At 41.1% G+C, this 17,544-nt stretch overlaps 3 protein-coding genes across 4 annotated transcripts in view; 1 reads left to right on the top strand and 2 right to left on the bottom strand.

Moving 5' to 3' along the window:
- The window catches only part of LOC132184339 (uncharacterized), a 15,732-nt gene extending 5,215 nt beyond the window's left edge, over positions 1-10,517 (top strand). The window contains exons 5-7 of one of the 2 annotated variants that reach the window (XM_059597934.1): positions 7,524-8,565; positions 9,684-9,877; positions 10,169-10,517. In XM_059597934.1, coding sequence (XP_059453917.1) covers positions 7,524-8,565; positions 9,684-9,877; positions 10,169-10,267 — 1,335 coding nt within the window. In that variant the 3' untranslated portion in view covers positions 10,268-10,517. Of the gene's footprint in view, positions 1-7,523; positions 8,566-9,648; positions 9,878-10,168 lie in introns of those variants that run through there. The other variant, XM_059597935.1, reaches the window with a different exon arrangement.
- Positions 10,468-12,397, bottom strand: LOC132184341 (peptidyl-prolyl cis-trans isomerase CYP26-2, chloroplastic). The gene is made up of 2 exons (XM_059597936.1): positions 11,459-12,397; positions 10,468-10,718 (listed from the first exon to the last, which is right to left on the bottom strand). The coding sequence occupies exons 1-2, from the start codon at positions 12,337-12,339 to the stop codon at positions 10,616-10,618; spliced, it is 984 nt and encodes a 327-aa protein (XP_059453919.1). The 5' UTR covers positions 12,340-12,397; the 3' UTR covers positions 10,468-10,615.
- Positions 12,398-13,722: 1,325 nt separating this feature from the next.
- LOC132184761 (single-stranded DNA-binding protein, mitochondrial) lies at positions 13,723-17,308 on the bottom strand. Its single transcript, XM_059598502.1, has 4 exons — positions 16,990-17,308; positions 16,448-16,674; positions 14,339-14,439; positions 13,723-14,114 (listed from the first exon to the last, which is right to left on the bottom strand). The coding sequence occupies exons 1-4, from the start codon at positions 17,251-17,253 to the stop codon at positions 14,035-14,037; spliced, it is 672 nt and encodes a 223-aa protein (XP_059454485.1). The 5' UTR covers positions 17,254-17,308; the 3' UTR covers positions 13,723-14,034.
- Positions 17,309-17,544: the final 236 nt, after the last annotated feature.

A 17,544-nucleotide genomic window follows, 5' to 3' on the forward strand; every position in this document is an offset into this window, starting at 1 on the left:
TACTTTTGGCAAAGAAATTCCATCCTTTCCGAATATGCTTCCAAAGCCCCACACCATGAGAGCCCGAAACCTCCTTCGTGCACCACCCACCTTCTTGGTCTTCATACTTAGCTTTGATCAACTTACACCAAAGCGCCTCGTTCTCATTTGCATATCTCCAAAGCCATTTCCCCAAGAGCGCTTGGTTAAACTGATGCATCTTCCGAATACCAAGCCCACCATAACGAATAGGGGTACAAACTTGGTCCCAACTTACTAGATGCATCTTGGGCACATCCCCCATTCCTCCCCACAAGAAATCTCTCTGGACTTTCTCAATCCTTTTGGCTACACTAGCAGGAATCGGAAATAGAGATAAAAAGTAAGTCGGGAGGTTAGCCAAAGTGCTCTTAATGAGGGTTAAACGACCTCCTTTAGAGAGGTACATTCTCTTCCAACCTGCCATCTGACGCTCCATCTTTTCGATCACTTCATTCCACATAACCGTATCCTTATAAGACGCCCCCAGAGGGAGACCCAAATACTTCATAGGCAAATCGGCAACACTACATCCAAGAATGTTAGCTAAACCCCCAATATTCTCCACCTCACCAATAGCCACAATCTTCGATTTTCCAAGATTCACTCTCAAACCCGAAACAGCTTCAAAACATAAGAGAATGAGACGAACATACCGGATTTGCTCGATGGAATCTTCACAAAAAATCAAAGTATCATCCGCAAATAAGGAGTGAGAAATCATCAACTCCGACAAGACCCTATTGCCCACCGAAAAACCAGTCAAAAGGCCTTGGTCAACCGTCGCATTCACCATCTTACTCAAAGCCTCCATAACAAGCACAAACAATAACGGTGAGAGAGGATCCCCTTGCCTGATTCCCCTTGAACTGTTAAAGAACCCTTCCGGAGAACCATTCACAAGGATGGAGAATTTTACCGTCTTAATACACCATTCTATCCAATCCCTCCACCTTTCCCCAAAACCACATCTATGCAGCAAATACAAAACAAAGTCCCAATTTACATGGTCATAGGCCTTTTCCAAATCCAATTTACAAAGGACACCTGGCACCCCTGATTTCATGCGACTATCCACACATTCATTTGCAATAAGAACGGAATCTAGGATTTGCCGGCCCCCAATAAAAGCATTTTGAGAATAGGAAATGACCTTACCCAACACAGTTTTCATCCTACTAGCAAGAACCTTCGACACAATTTTATACACCCCTCCCACCAGACTAATAGGCCGAAAGTCCTTCATCTCCACCGCATCTGCCTTCTTTGGAATCAGGGAAATAAAGGTTGCATTCAAGCTCTTCACCAATTGACACCTGCGATGGAACTCTGCAAAAACCGCCATGACATCTTGCTTAATAATACTCCAGCAAGCTTGAAAAAAAGCCATGGAAAAGCCATCTGGACCCGGAGCCTTATCACCATCCATACCTTTTACCACCTCCCAAACCTCCTTTTCCTCAAAGTCTCTTTCTAACCACCTAGTGTCCTCCTCTTCTATGGACAAAAATGGCTGGTTATCCATTCTAGGGCGCCAAGAGCTTTGCTCCGAATAAAGACTTTGATAATATTGCACTATGTGATCTTTTAGCTCCACTGGATCACCAGATAAGATGCCATTAATGCGAAGCACTTCCACCCGGTTGTACCTTCGGTGAGAGTTAGCCATCTTGTGGAAAAAGCGAGTATTCCGATCCCCCTCCTTGAGCCACAACGCTCTCGATTTCTGGCGCCAATGAATTTCTTCACACAACAAAGTATTCTCCAAATCTTTCAACTTGTCCGTCTTCCGGATTTTCTCCTCTTGATCTAGCCCTCTTGATTCTGCCAACTCATCCAACTTCTGGATATCTCCCAATAACTCCTTTTTTTTCCTCCCAATGTCCCCAAAGACCTCCTCATTCCATTTTTTCAAGTCCACTTTAAGGGATTTTAATTTACTAGCGAGCACAAAGCTAGGTAAACCCTCAAACGAATATGACCCCCACCAAGACGCAACCTTACCAACAAAACCCTCTGCCTTAAGCCACATATTTTCGAATTTAAAACCCTTCTTACCTCCACAAGGAGTCCCACAATCCAGTAATAAAGGGAAATGATCCGAGAGCAGACGTTGAAGTCTTCTTTGAGAAACTGCTGGGTAGTGATCTTCCCAATCGGAAGAAAACAAGAACCGGTCAATCCTCGACCAACTCTCATTTTCTTGATTATTAGACCAAGTAAATTGACCCCCCATCATCGGAATATCCACCAGATTATTCTCAGAAATGAAGTCCGAGAAGTCCATCATACCCGAGGAGTAATAAGAATCATTGGATCGCTCACTAGGAAAGCGTACAATGTTGAAATCCCCACCCAAACACCAAGGAACCTCCCACATCTCAATCAAACCAGCCAACTCTTCCCAAAGTGCCCTTCTCTCCATATCCTCATTCCCCATACACTCCCCCAAACGCCCACACCCATTTATCCTCTACATTTTGAAAAGAGCAAGCCAAAGAGAAATGTCCCACACACTCCTCCTTACACTCCACTACCCTCCTATCCCACATCATTAACATCCCCCCCGACAAACCATTAGAGCCTTTAACCTTCCACCCCACATGTTGACCTCCCCAAAGACTATGTATCACTCCTTTGGAGATAGTCTCCATCTTCGTCTCAATCAAACACACTACATCAACCTTCCATTCTTTCAAAAGACCCCTAATGCGCAGCCTTTTTTTTAGGGTATTCAACCCTCTCACATTCCATACTACAATATTAAGCTTCATGATCCACCAAAGTAACCCTCTCACTTTCCTCAATTTCTTCGAGTCCTTTGAGTGCAGTAACACCTACAGAACCACCTCCCAACTCCAAATCGTACTGTCTTCTAGAAGCTTCAATAGCATTGAATAAAGCTTCCAGTTCCTCCTTTTTCCCCTCATCAGAAACTCCAACTTGTGGGCAAAACTTGAGGCAGTTTCCAACTACCCAGCTGGATGATATCGTGTCTGACCCTAAATCCTCCAAGACTGCTGTTTCAGCCACTGTATCCCCATCCAATCCTAAATCAGACCCAGTAAACTGCAAATCCGGTGTTGGGTCCCCCCTTCCCTGCCCAAATTGAACCAGACGACCCAAATTCCTGACCTCCCCCCGACAAGTTTGCTGAGCCCACTCCCCCACGGCCAAACCAGACTTCCGGCGAGAGGGACTCCCCCTCAGAAGCTGACGTGTGGCCAGAAACGACCCCTCCCCAGCCTCGCCGGTCTCCATAGCTCTCTCCAGCGCCATCTGTTGCCTCTCCGGCGCCATCTGCTGCTCCTCCGGTGAAAACAACGTCTCCGGCACACTTTGAGACTTTTCCGGCGTTGGTCCCAGTAGCCCTTTCGACTGCCCAGACGTCGACGTCGAGGCTTCTAGTGAACCCCTCCATGTTTCGTCCCTTCTCTGCATCCCGGCCTTTCTCCTCCTATAGGTCAGAAGAGCTAATCCGTTACCAATGGGCTGAGACTCCTCTGCCGGGCATGCGGGGTTTTTTTGAGCTGACTTCTCATCGGAGGTGCCGACAGACAACCTGGGAGTCCTTTCCGCCGCCGACCCAACCCCTCCTTCCCCTTTTAGCTCTCTGCCGGCAAGCAACGAGCATGCCGGTGAAGGTGTGATGACTCGCGCAGCAGTCGCGACTTTCCCAGAGGCCTCCGGCAACACCAGCCCAACTTGAGAATGAATTTGAGATGGGCTACGACTGCAGCCCACACCAGAGCCCACGACACCTCTTGGCTTAAACATCACCTTCTTCTTCAACTTCATCCTGCTGTTGGTCTTCTTTGGTTTTCCTCCCGGCCCAGTTTCCTCCTTCTCTTTCCATACAGCCTTTCCCTTCCCTACGGCTACCTCCTTTCCTGGCCCAAGCCCACTACACTTCATCTGATTAATCACCCTGTCAATCTTGTACATTCCCACGTCACATTCTCTCTTCAGATTTCTCAACGTCTCCTTCACGTTGAGGAGCTCAAAGCCTAGCTCAACGTAGGTCTGCCCAGCATGGTATCCCATCCCTTCCCTTCCCTTTACGCTATCAGATACTGACAACTGCACAGTCTGCGCTGCCGACCTTGCTGACCCACTCACCGGACCTCTTCGCATCAGCTCCACGCATCCTCCAGATAGCGTATTGTTCACGCGAGGCTCTGCCGGACCTCGAGCATCTTTCGCCGGCCAGGCCGACTTCATCGGAACCATCACAGGTTCCTTTGGAAACCCTCCCGGACCTCCCTGAGCCATCGTTGGGCCTTGGAACTTCTTCGGACCTAAGGTCTTGTTGATATATCTTCGCCGACCTGGTTCTTGCCAGCCTTCACAATCTTTCTGGGTTGCCTTCGTCGACACTCGCACTACCTCCGCGTAGCTAATCTGTTTCTTCGCCTCCTTTTCTCCCTTATCTCCCCTAACCTCTCTACGTTCACTGATTCCTCGAAGATCACGCAATGCAGAATTAGCTACTTGCAATTCTTTAACGAAGCGATCCCACCCAAAACCACGACGACCTTCAGGGATGATGATCGAGCCACATCTTCTTCTTCCATCGAATTCCTCCACTGTCAGGAAATAGCCATGTCTATTAGAGCACTTCTGGGCAATAACTCTGGGGTATCCAGCTCTGGATTGATCCCAGAAAACTTCAGAACTATCCACTGCCACCAGATCACCCATTATTCTCACCATCCATGCTAGTTCATCCTTTTTAAGAAAGATGGACCTTTTAATTCTCAGGCTTCTCTCAAAAATCCTCACTCCTGAAGCCCCTTCCTTGATCAGAACCTCAAACTCCTTGGATTCCACCAGCCACCTCCTCGGTTCAGCCATGACACAATCTGAAAACTAACACCAAACACCTTGCACGCGCCCTCACGCGCCGACACAACTCTCAGCTCTCAACTCTCCATTCCTTTACCTAAGAACAGATCTTATCTTTTCCTCGACTGTTCATCAAGAACTCACAAACATAGTGCAAGTTTTCTTATGGCAGAGAAGGAGAAGTATCAATTATAATGAAAACTACTATGAAGACAGTTTTATACATGCAAGGATAATAAGTGAATCAAGATGGAGGCAGTTTTATCCGCATGGAGGCTTTAAGTGGAATGATCTTTGCTTCTATTGATAGTGGTTTTCTCTCAGGCTTCTTCGTGGGGTTTAGACTTTCTGAGCTAGTTAATATCTCTCATTTGTTGTTTGCAGATGATATTTTGGTCTTTTGTGGGGCTAACTCTGATCAGATTCGATCCCTTCATGTGTTATTCGTATGTTTTGAAGTTGTTTCTAGTCTGAAGGTGAATTTGGCCAAGTCAGTCTTGGTTCCTGTGGGCACCGTGGATAATGTGGGTGAGATGACTTACATTTTGGGTTCTAGGACGTCCTCTTTACCCTTGAAGTATCTTGGCCTCCCTCTGGGGGTTTAAGGCTAAGTCCATGTGGGATGGCATTGTCGAAAAACTGAGCGACGGTTGGCTAGTTGGAAAATGATGTACTTGTCCAAGGGTGATAGGGTCACCCTTATTAAGAGCACCCTTTCCAACTTACTTGCATATTTCTTGTCTTTGTTTCCTACTCCTGTTGCTGTGGAAAATTGTACGGAGAAGCTCCAATGAGACTTTTTTATGGGATGGACTGGGCGAAGAGTTTAAGTATCATTTGGTTAGCTGGTTCAAGGTTTGCTCTCATATTTTTTAGGGAGGCTTAGGGATTCGGAATTTGAGACTGTTTAACCGAGCTCTTCTAGGGAAGTGGCTGTGGCGTTATGTGCATGAGAGATGCTTGGTGGAGAGTTGTTGTGGATGCCAAATTCGGTTCTGGCTGAGGCAGGTGGTGCTCCACTGATTCACTAGGGCAACATGGGGTCGGGCTTTGGAAGTATATTAGAGGGGGTAGAGGCTTCTTTCTAGCCATACTAGATTTGATTTGGGAGATGGGTCCAAGATTAGATTTTGGAATGATGTGTGGTGTGGGGACTCGAGTCTCAAAGAAGCTTTCCCAGGTTTATATAACATGGACAGTGTAAAGGATACGCCTATTGCTGCTAACATGGGTTACTCGAGTGGTTCTCTTCAGTGGAATATTACCTTCATTTGTTTGGCCCATGAATGGGAAGTGGATGTACTAGCTTCCTTCTATACCTTGTTGTACACCCTCAAAATGAGGAGGGAAGGGGAGGACAAGCTTTGGTGGGTTCCGTCTTGTAAAGGGAAGTTTGACGTTAGATCTTTCTACAAGATCCTTGCTTGCAAAGAGGCTTCTCCTTTCCTTCGGAAGAGTATCTGGCGGACCTAGACTCACTTGAAAGTGGCTTTTTTCGCCTGGTTGGTGGTTTTAGGGAAGATTCTTACTATGGACAATCTTATAAAGAGACATCTCATCATGGTTAATAGATGATGCTTGTGCAAATTGAACAGAGAGTCCGTTGATTATCTTCTTCTCCACTATGAGGTTGCCAGTGCTTTATGGAATGGCAATTTCAGCCACTTTGGATTGTCTTGGGTGATGCCTAATCACATGGTGGATTTGTTTGCTTGTTAGTGGACAGGTGGTTGCTCTCGGAGTGCTGTCATGTGGAAATGGTTCCCCTTTGAGTTATTTGGTGGCTGTGGAGGGAAAGAAATGATAGAAATTTTGAAGACCAAGAGATGACTTTGGAGGAGCACAAGTCATTTTTCTTTTTCTTTTTTCTATTTACTTGGACAACTGCTTGTTTAGCTTCTTTAGTGATTCGTTTTTTTGACTTTCTTGTTCTCTGTTCTTCCTCTACTTAGGCGTTTTCTTGTATACTTTCTATGTACTAGGTTACGCCCCTTTGCCTTTTTTGATATATACAACATTACTTCTAAAAAAAATAATCATGAAATCACATGACAATTATGCTGTTTTCTCATGGTGATGGACATAACATTTCTATAGCACTGATAAACTTGTCTACTTGGTTGTTCACATTTGAAAAATGCTACACTTACCAAATTTTCTCCCAAAACTGGTTCCAAGTAATGTGTCATCATCCCATGAGATGGTGATACAATTCCCAAAATAATAGATCTCATGGGAATGTGACACATTATTTGGAAACTAACTTTTGGGAGAAAATTTGGGTAAGTGTAGCATTTTCTTTTGCATTTTAGTGATCTACCAAAGGGTGGCTCTAGATTTTCCTTTATCCGCTGCCAACTTCATTCCTTGCCTCCTTTGGCAAAATTAGACTGATATATGTTCTGTTTAGATTCTTCTTACCTGCAATTTACATTGATCATAAAAGCTTGAATTTATTCTGGAGTGTGTTTGATATTGCTTCCATGTGTTTTTTGTTTTATCTTATTTGCTTCACTGATTCACATAATCTACAACTTTTCAGCATGCAAACAATCGGCAGCAATGCTATTTTCACATTTATGTGTTTCTTTGCCAAATAATTTGATAATGTGACATTTTCATTGGCATTCTCAAGTAATGATGTTTTCAACCATTTGCAGGCACAAAAGCTCATAAGTTTATGTGGCTGGGAACCTCGTTCACTACCTTATTCAGTCAATTCCATGGATGGACCTGATCAGTCTGCTAAAAATGCCAATGCATTAAGTTCATCTTATTTAGTTGCTAATAGACAGAACCCCAGCATCAATCTCGAGCCTGCTAGTATGAAGCAAATTAGGGAGGCAGATGAAAATTCCAATATTTCTACTGGAAGACAATCTGATCCAAATTCTGTTGTTTTAGATTGCAAGCTTTGTGGAGCTAGTGTTGGATTATGGGCTTTCCCTACAGTTCCACGACCTATGGAATTATTCAGATTAGTTGGTTATGCAGAAGTCAATAATGAAAATGATTCTGGAACCCATGATTTAGGGAACGTGAATCGTCTTGATGATAGAGCAGGTGTTGTGAGTACTTCATCAAATGGTGTAACATCATCAAAGGACAGACCAACAAATTTCAATTTGACTATTGCTGGGGGTCCTCCACCTACAAGACAGAATTTTAAAGCAACAATTTCTTTGCCTGTTATTGGCCAGAATTTAAGGGCTCGGTTTTCTTATGATTCTGAATTTAGAGATCGTATATATGTTAACCAAGAGGATGTTCAAACTGATTTTCAGAATAATAGTTTGCTTCTGGAGAAAAATGACCACGCCCAGAACACCCAAGGAACACCTGAAGTTGGTGTGCGCAATTCTATTGAGGGGAGTCCGATTGAGAGCACACAAAATGTAGTACAGAGTTCCTGTCAGAATGGTAAAATGCCTGAAAATATAGAAAATGTTATACCAGATACTTCAGCAGCAAAGGATCCTGGTAGTTCTCAGGTTAGAGACCCTACTACTGTAGCACCAGATGCCAATACGACAATTAGAAACTGTGAAAGTAGCAAAGATGACTTGCCAGTGATGGTTGCATCTGGCAATTGCAGTTTCGAACAGATTTCAGGAATAGATGTAGCACAAAACAAAGCAATTTCTTTAGCTACTAATTGCATGCCGATTCCTGAAAACAGTGAATTTGTGACCTGCAGTACAGGTAAGCCATATTTGCCTAATTTTCTTCCTTTTTGACCATGATTGTTAAATCAGCTTTGAGAGTTATTTGGTATTTTGACTGACATGAATATCATATGCAACAAGTACAAAAATCTTTTTGATCAACTAATCTCATCTATCCTAGGGAATCCTTAATGCAATTTCATGTCATGTTGGGCCAATCCTAGATATACTTATCTGATATTAGCACCCCTCGTAGAATCCATGTCTTGATTCTTTCATCCATCGAGGCATAAACTTCATATGAAGTGTTGTGATTATATGCCTCAATAACTGGTCTATAATTTGTCTCAAGCTCTTTTTTTCATGTCTAGGAATAGTTTACTTGACAACAATATAAACCTAGGAAATTAGTTTCTTCAGTAATTAATGAGAGGGCTAGATATAATTGAATGGGTAGTGTACAGGGATATCTCAAGCGAAGGTAGTAACTTCTAGGTCGCTTATGCTACATATTAGAAGATGAAAAGCTATGTGAATTTGGAGATTTGGTGGCAGTTCCTGGAGATTCACCTCTGAAGTTGCCTCTCCAACTGGACTTGAATATTGTTAGTGAAATTTCTAGGAAGCTGGCTGATGAAACCATTTAAATCGGACGACATATAATTAGATGCATATCAAGTTGTGTGGACAGAGCATGGAGTACAAATCTGTGTTAGGGACTGCGTTTTGTACACCATATTGCTCTTCGGATTGCATGTTGATAGTGGCTTTTCATGGGATTGCGTGTTGATAGTAATTATTATCCCTCTTTAGAAAACAACCAACTAACTGTGTCTGGAACCAATGTATGATAGGAGGAAGAAGACCGACTTTAAAATTCCATTTGTTGCTTTTAGTGCCAAACCAGTTGTTAAAACACAATTTTATGGCAGCTCTGGTCATCAAAACTTATTTGCAAGTTAAATCCCTGCATAATGATCATGATGGTGAATTTGAGAGTATTGCCTTCTTTGATAAATGCAAATATGATTTATGCATTTGTCAAATTTGCAGTTAACTTTGACATGCTCTTTCTCTTTTGACTCTCATTTCAATGTTCTTGGTGTCATTTGATTATTAGGAGGTCTAACAACTTTGCTCCCACTTTCCTTCCAGGAAAGGATCTGAAGAAAGTTGAGTCAGACAAAGCAATGGGGTTTGACCCAATCAGGCAACACAGACATTTTTGCCCCTGGATTACGTCAACAGGAAATGGGGCAACTGGTTGGCAACAAACACTGTCTGCTTTACTACGTCAGAAAGGGTTTTCTCCTTCACCTTGGAACTCTCCATCTGCCAACATAATTAAGGTAATTCTGAACCTCACTTCTGTCCTCTGATAACTGACCGGGTTCTCACCGTATCTTTTTTCCTAACTAGTAAAGCCATGGAGGCTCACATGGTGGATTGTGATGGTATAAATCAATTGGATTTTATTTGACCTTGTTTTTTGTCACTTAGACTATCGATTAAGCGTGTAGAGACACAAACAAAAATGATATTGCTGATGCTGACAGAACCCAACGGGTTTAATAATCAATCGTTTTCCGACTTTATTATATTTATAATGAAAGCAATCTTTCTATTTAACATTTGTACAGGTGGATGATCCCATTACTTCAGTTAGGAGGCTTTTCATGTCTCAATCAGCAAAAAGAATGAAGACGACTCCTCTACCAAACGCTAGCACCAAGCATTAGCCAGCTGATTTTGCTGTGCATCGATGGAACCATCCAAAGCGTCTGATATTTGATCTCCTACCATTTTTATTTGGTAGATTTCTTATGAGCTTCAAGATAATGCATTTTCTCTTGGCATGCGATCCATTTGAAAACTTCTGAAAATGTTGTATTTGCTAGTTTACGGCGAAAGTAGTGCTTGAGAATCTAACAGCTTGTACCTTATTGAGGCAACTTACAATAATCAGAAAGAGTGTATTAAAGGGTGTTTTTTTTTGGATTATACTGTTTTACTACACGGAAATATTCTTTTCTTCTACCAAAAATGGTATAGCAGAAATGGGTTTACTAGGAACGGCAATCAATGCTCTACTCTATTAAGCCGCAATTTGTGACAACCACCTTTGAGTAAGGACGGTTGAAGCCTCTTTCTGCCACGACTGCCCTCTTATCTCCTATCAGCTTGGCCACCCTGTTCAGCAGACACAAGTTGATAGTTGATACATGTATATATAAATGAAAGTGATAAAAATACATTGAAGCAATGCAGTTTGCAGAGTAGAGTGGCTTTTAGTGGGGGTAACAAATTTGTGTTTGCGTATTGAGTTGGTATGGATGTAAGACTATATATAGGGGTGAAAAGACGGGTGGTTATCAACACCGCACTGCTAACCACTTTTGAAGGCGGTTAGAAAAAATTACTAACTACCTATCTATATGAAACGATGTCATTTTTGTGTTTAACTGTATATAAAAATGTATAAAAATTTAGAAATGATGTCGTATGTGGTAGGGTATTATCATATTATCATAGAAGGCAGTTAGTTGATTTTACTAACCGTATTTTCACTCTTAATTATATAGGTTAATTTTAACTTGATCCATTTAATTAATCGGGTCAATCTCCTAAACCTTAACCTTCTAATTTTGTATTTGATTTGTGTCGAATTCATGGGTTATGTTAAAAACTGTCGGCCATTATCTCGCTTATCGGGTTCGGGTCATGTCGATGCATGGATGTAAGACTATGTACGTCAATCCTAATATGACCCATTTAATTAAACAGATCAAACTCTTTAACTTGAACATTTTAATTTCGTATTAAGTTCGTAAGTCATAAAAAATTATCAATCATACGTACGTTTTAATCGGTCAACAAAAATTAAGAGCAAAAATGAAATAGTATGAGAATCAAGCATATTGTAAGCTTACCTGAAATACGGAGAAGCAGTATTCTCATTCACAGTCTTCACCTGTCCAATCCTCTCCACAACCTCCATTCCTCCCAAGACTCTTCCAACAACTAAAGCCGACGCATCCAGCTCCGGTGAATCCTTTGTGGCGATCACAAACTCCGTTCCATTCGGGTTGGCTCCGACCTCCTCCTCATCAATCTCAAGCTTCCCTTTCCGTGCCACCAACTTCAATTTTGGAGGCGGTTTTGAAGGATCTCTCACAATGATGCTCACAGTTCCTGCCAAGTTCTTAGTCCCTGGGCACTCTTCATACATTCTCTGCCATTCATCACTGAGATTTTGAGCTGCCAATTCGCTTCCCGTACTCTTTGCAAGCTCAGCATCCACACCATAGGATCTTACCCCACCATGCTGCACATAATTGGGCATGATCTTAATGAACTCTTTCCTTCTGTGGCTTATTCCAGCAGCTCCACTTACAAGACTACTGAATCTGGCTGCTCCAGCTGGGGCATTGTCTCCATAGAGCCCGATAACGATGCGGCCGACGGGTTCTCCATCAATGGATATGTCAAGGAATGCTTTCCTTGTTGGTTTTATGTTGGTGCAGCTGGGAGAGGTGTTGGAGTTTCCTTCTTGTCCTTCACTTGTGTTATTGGTGTCCTTTGCCATGTTTTCTTCAGCTTGTGCCTTGGACAGGAGGAATGGGAGAAGTAACAAAGAAGTGCTGCTGCCAATTGCAAGCTCTCTCCGGGAGGATTTGCAGCATTGCTTGGTGATATTGGGAGAAGAAGTGGGAGTGGGTGTGCTTTGAAGTTGTGGAGCTGACGGCGGTGGTGGTATTGGAGGATGAAGGAATTGAGAGGGGGATTGCAGGAATTTAGGAGAAGGTAACATTTCTGCTAGCTTTGTATCTATCTTCCCTTCACTACTTTGGAAGACTTTTTTAATGGCATGAGAAAGTCTGGGAAGAGATTTCGTGGATAAGAAAGGAACAAAGCCAATCCATATGCTTTAGGAATATGCACACTTGTAGTTTTGACACCTTTTCTGTGGGCCATCTTCAGATTTGAAACACAATCCCTCATTTCCAGCTCAAGAATTGTGTAATTTCTCGTAACCAATGTTTGGTTTTATCTTTTGTCAATTTCTTGTTTATATACGTGCAAGAGATAGGCATGTGAATCCCACATATTCAATCGTAACCATTGTCTAGGAAAATAACACTAAATACATCTTAATTTAGTAACCTCAAGTTCTAACAAAATCTCTCTGTAACTTTTTTCCTTATTCAATTAGAAGAAAAAAAAAAGAAAAAAAAAAAGTGTTATGACAAAATCTGAACCCTTCATTTAAAATGAAGAGTCCAAATTAAAGCAATATCGTCCATTCTAGCCAAACCTCTTACATCCAAAAGCTACCATCCGAAACATGAAGGAATTATTCTCCTTGTTGAAAATATTTATGAATTAGAACCCTCAAATGTCCAATTTACCAAACCAACATTTACCATCCCAATGTCTAGCTTAGCTTACAACCCAACAGCTCACTTGTGTGGCCAGATCTAGAGGTTCGGGTTCTTTTACGGTTCCTAAAATCATTATTAGATTCATTGCCTATTTTTTGTTTTTTGTTTCGACACTATTTATTCCGTTTTAAATTTGTTATTGGAGAGCCCATTTTTCGGCTTTTTGTTTAGTTGTTCTCCTCCCTTTTGTAATGTAATGTACTTCAAAAAAAATTAAAAATTAAAAAATAATTGGCAACCTGCTAGAGTTTTATTGAGAGATATGATTTTTTTTATTTTATTTTATTTTTATTTTTTTAATTAAAAAATGGTTACAAAGGATCAAACAACCATAAAAAGATAAGCACCCTAAGAACAAAGCGCAAACGATAACAGTACTACATAAATAGTAACAAATGGTAGGCACTGAATCAATTAATAATCTCAAAAGAATTATAAACAATTCGAGCCCTTTCAATGGCCGCACATATGGTTACATAATCATGTATGATGCTCATAGTTCTCTTGATGCCAAATTATCGACAGTACTGAGCAATGGTTCTTGGTCTTGGAAGCCTGCTCACTCATATACTTTTGTGGAAATTCATTGCAGAGCAATGGAGGTGCCCTTGATAGACCTATCTGGGCTATATTTATATATAAAAAAATAATAAAAAAAATAAAAAATAAAAAAAGAAAAAGAAAAAGAAAAATAAAAAAAGGAAGAAGCATTGAATATCTTCATGAAATTATAAAAATCCAGACATGAAATATGACAATCAAGTAGAAGGTGAACTTCGCTCAGAAAAAAAAAAAAAAAAAAGGAAAGGAAGTAGAAGGTGAACTTCTCTCACAACATCATTTCATCTGAAGATGATGGAAATGATGGATTGACAAATAAATTATTTAATTTCCCAACCCATCATGGCATCCAAAACAGAGCGTGACAAATAAAGGCGCTTGCTTCAAGTTTTCTTCCTCCATCCTGGCTATTTCAAAACCAAAAATGAACACATAATTACAGGCCTCAAAAATTGGTTTCTGTCAAATAAACCTTTGCTGATTCCAACACTTGAGCAACACTTTCAGTAATACCCAACACCTTTAAATTCCGATTCTGATGGTTGCTGTGCATCATCCCCCTTACCTAAAAACACAATGCGACCTGCAAAGTCCACAAAACAAACATCCATCATATATAATTCATAGAGAAACTCTTTTTTTTTTTCTTTGACGGGCCGAGAAAGAGAGAAACAAAAGGAAAGCGGCATGCCCATCAACAATCAAAACATGCATTTATGACTAGAAACTACAAATTATTTCATAAATATGCAACAAAAACATTTCCAAGTATCTTGTGTCAAAGAGAGTGGATGAAGTAATGTATACCATTGCGGCGAATCGCAATCTCTCTTACACGTCGAACAAGACCAGTCACTGGATCAGTGAAGATTTTGGTCTCAAGATTCCCCTCCAAATATAGAATCGAACTACAATAAACAAAATATCATTATTAACGGAATCAGAAATAGAGATGATCTACAATAAACTCAGAGATGAACAAAAAAACAAGAAATTTGGGGAAGCAGATCATGCATAAGACCAGAAACAAACAACAAAAGAATACTCCAAATTTCTCCTTTTTCTTTTTTCTCTTTTTTGGATAATGAGAATAAACTCCCTAAGCAGCTAACCACAAGATTATGCTGCAGAAATGCACGGGTAAATCCCAAACACTTGTGTTGTCCTACACCCAAGCACTAGGTCATTCAAGAGATTTGAATCTTGGGCATCAATGTAGAGAGCATACCTAACTGCCTGTTGAGGCAACCCTAGGTACCAACACACTTGGTTAAGTGTTCCACTTATTAAGGATCCAAAACAAGAAGCAAAACTCTTTAAGGTTTAGGAACTCATGCACAAGAGGCCTACATGCAGAAAAATCTTGAACAGGCAAAATTTGCTTGGTTATCGTCTCAGGAAAACCCCATGTCATTTAAATGAGAACAATCTATATCTTCTAGGTTAAAGGGAGGGGGGCAAAAGAAAAGCAAGTCTATTATTTTTGCCTACTCACGGCTATCTTCTCAGCTGAGTTGGCACTAAATTTTTTTTAATTTATAACTATGGCTAAGTAAAGAGGTCATTGATTGCATGAACAACAACATCAAGGTTTACTTTTAAAAAAAAAAAAAAAAAAAAAAAAAAAAATTCTAGGTTTTCTTGAGAAATGTTTTTCATCTACTTCTGGTGGAATTTATCTTACACTATTAAGTAGAATCGTATGCACTTGACTTAGCATTCATAGGCATAGCTGTAAATGTGTAATAGAAAAAAGCACAAGGATCCACCTTATGTGCTGTAATTAAAAGTACAGCACATCTGCTGTAAAAAAAATTTGACAGCCCAGATGTAACCAAAGTTTTTTTAACTTAAACGTCATTGTTTTCAACCAAACCTTGTACTGCAGTTGGGGATCAGACAGACTGTGGCTAAACAGAGAACTAGAGAGAGAGAGAAGATACAGCATAGTTCTCTCTGTCCATACAACTTTTTAGCCACTACGCCTCTCTGTTTTGCCCAAGACAACAAGAAGGATAGAGCCATTTGCTCTTAAGAGATTCACACATTCTCTCTATCAAGTTCTTGGTCTCGCTCAGTTCCATAGTTCTCTCTCTCTCTTTCTCTCTCTAGTTCTCTTTTACGCCTCAGTCTGTCTAATTCCAACTACAATACAAGGTTGCTTCAAAAAAGACAAAGTTTAAGTTAAAAAAGACTTTGGTTACATCTGGACCTTGAATATTCTTACAGCAGATGTTCTGTAGTTTCAACTACTGCACATAAGCCGAATTCAAAGCATACCCTTCTTTCCAACCACTCAGACTCAGTTCTCTTTCAAGACCGACTCAAAAATCAAGGTACTCACTGATGACTAGACAACCATAACAAGATATATGGAACACACAAGCCCTGTCTTGTTAGCTTTGTCAAAGTACTTTTTGGTTGTCCAAATAAAATGTGCAATTCAAATAGTCGGATGGTAATTCAACAATGTTTCCCAAATGGTGCCATATAATTAAGACCGTTTCGCAAAATAGCAACTACAAATCTAAAACCCAATAGACAGGAAAAAAAAGTGTCTGCAACATATAGTCATCGACAACCCAATTTCCAATAACCAGTTTTCTCACCACCATCTCAATTTTCATCAAATTGGACAGCCGACACAGATGCCCAAATTTTGATACAAAGCAATCTCTAATAATTCCAACAATTCAGTCAAATTCCAATGCCTTATACTGCAATCCCACTAGCACAATAGACACTAAAATTATCCAGTCACTGCACTGAACTTGTCTATAATATTAAGAGATATTCAGAACACCTAATATACACAGTATTTCTACCAAAAAGGACCATTATTTACTGCTTCTGTGATGATATAAATAAAATGATTAAGAAAAAATGGGTAGACCCAAAAAGAAACGAATGGCTCACCCAGGTACAACATTCTTCACGACAACCCTGCCCACCCGATCCGGATAAATGGAAACCCGATGCCATTGTACCGCGCACCGATTGGCGTACTCTCTCGGATCCTCGTGGTCCAATGGCCTCCGGTTGTTGCGAATCCCACCGGTCCCAATCGACAACATCGTCAACGTCATCCCACTCTTCAGCTTCTTCTGCAACGGCTTCTGCCCCACCTGCCCCACCAATATGGCCTACAAAACCCCCCACCCCACATCACCAATCGAAAACCCAAACCAGTTTTTCAGTTCCCAACAAGTTCCAATCGATCAAAAACCTCCCTGACCACACTTGCTATAAATAAGGTAGCTTGTTCGACAAAGAAAATAAGGAAAACCAAGCGAATCAATGCACCTCATAATTAAGAAAAAAGCCTAACCCATTACCCACCAATAAAAAAAATTAAAAAAAAAAAAGAAAAACCTAAAATTCAGAACGAAAACGGAAAAGAAGAAGCAAAAGGGTGAGGAGTGAGAAGAAGTATAGTGATAGGGCGTGAGTGAACGTACCTTATAGATGCCAACATCGAGGCCGTTCTCGAGGGGGTGATCGTACACCGTGCGTTCTTTTGGTGGCTGTGATGGCGAAGATTGCTGAGACAATGGGGGGTCTGAGTCTGGGTCGGAGTTGAGGGCTGCCTTCTCGGACTCGTCCAAGTCGGAGAGGTTGTCGGTGGAGAAGGACATAGAGGAGAGGTAATGGGAGGCCGGCTTAGCGCTTGGGAGCAGAGAGCGGCACAGCCTCCGTGACAGCGTTGCCATTGAGTTCGCCATTTTCTTTCTCACTGATTTTTGGTTTTGGCAAAAGGAAATGGGGGAGGGAAGAGGGGTTTGGACTTTGGCTTAAACCCTACAACTAGTGCTGGCATTTTTTGTGCACATGTGGCGCAACGCCATTGGTGTAGTGGATGGAAAAAGAAATACTAAAAATGAGAGGAATGAGTGAGGGTATCACAACTACTTTTATTATTATTATTACTCTTCTTCTTCTTCTTATTATTTACATGTCTGCACAAAAAGAGTGAGAAATGATTCGAACTAATAACATTTGTTTCATAAGACATG

Source organism: Corylus avellana, chromosome ca6 (assembly GCF_901000735.1).
Source record: "Corylus avellana chromosome ca6, CavTom2PMs-1.0".
NCBI classification, from domain to species: domain Eukaryota; kingdom Viridiplantae; phylum Streptophyta; class Magnoliopsida; order Fagales; family Betulaceae; genus Corylus; species Corylus avellana.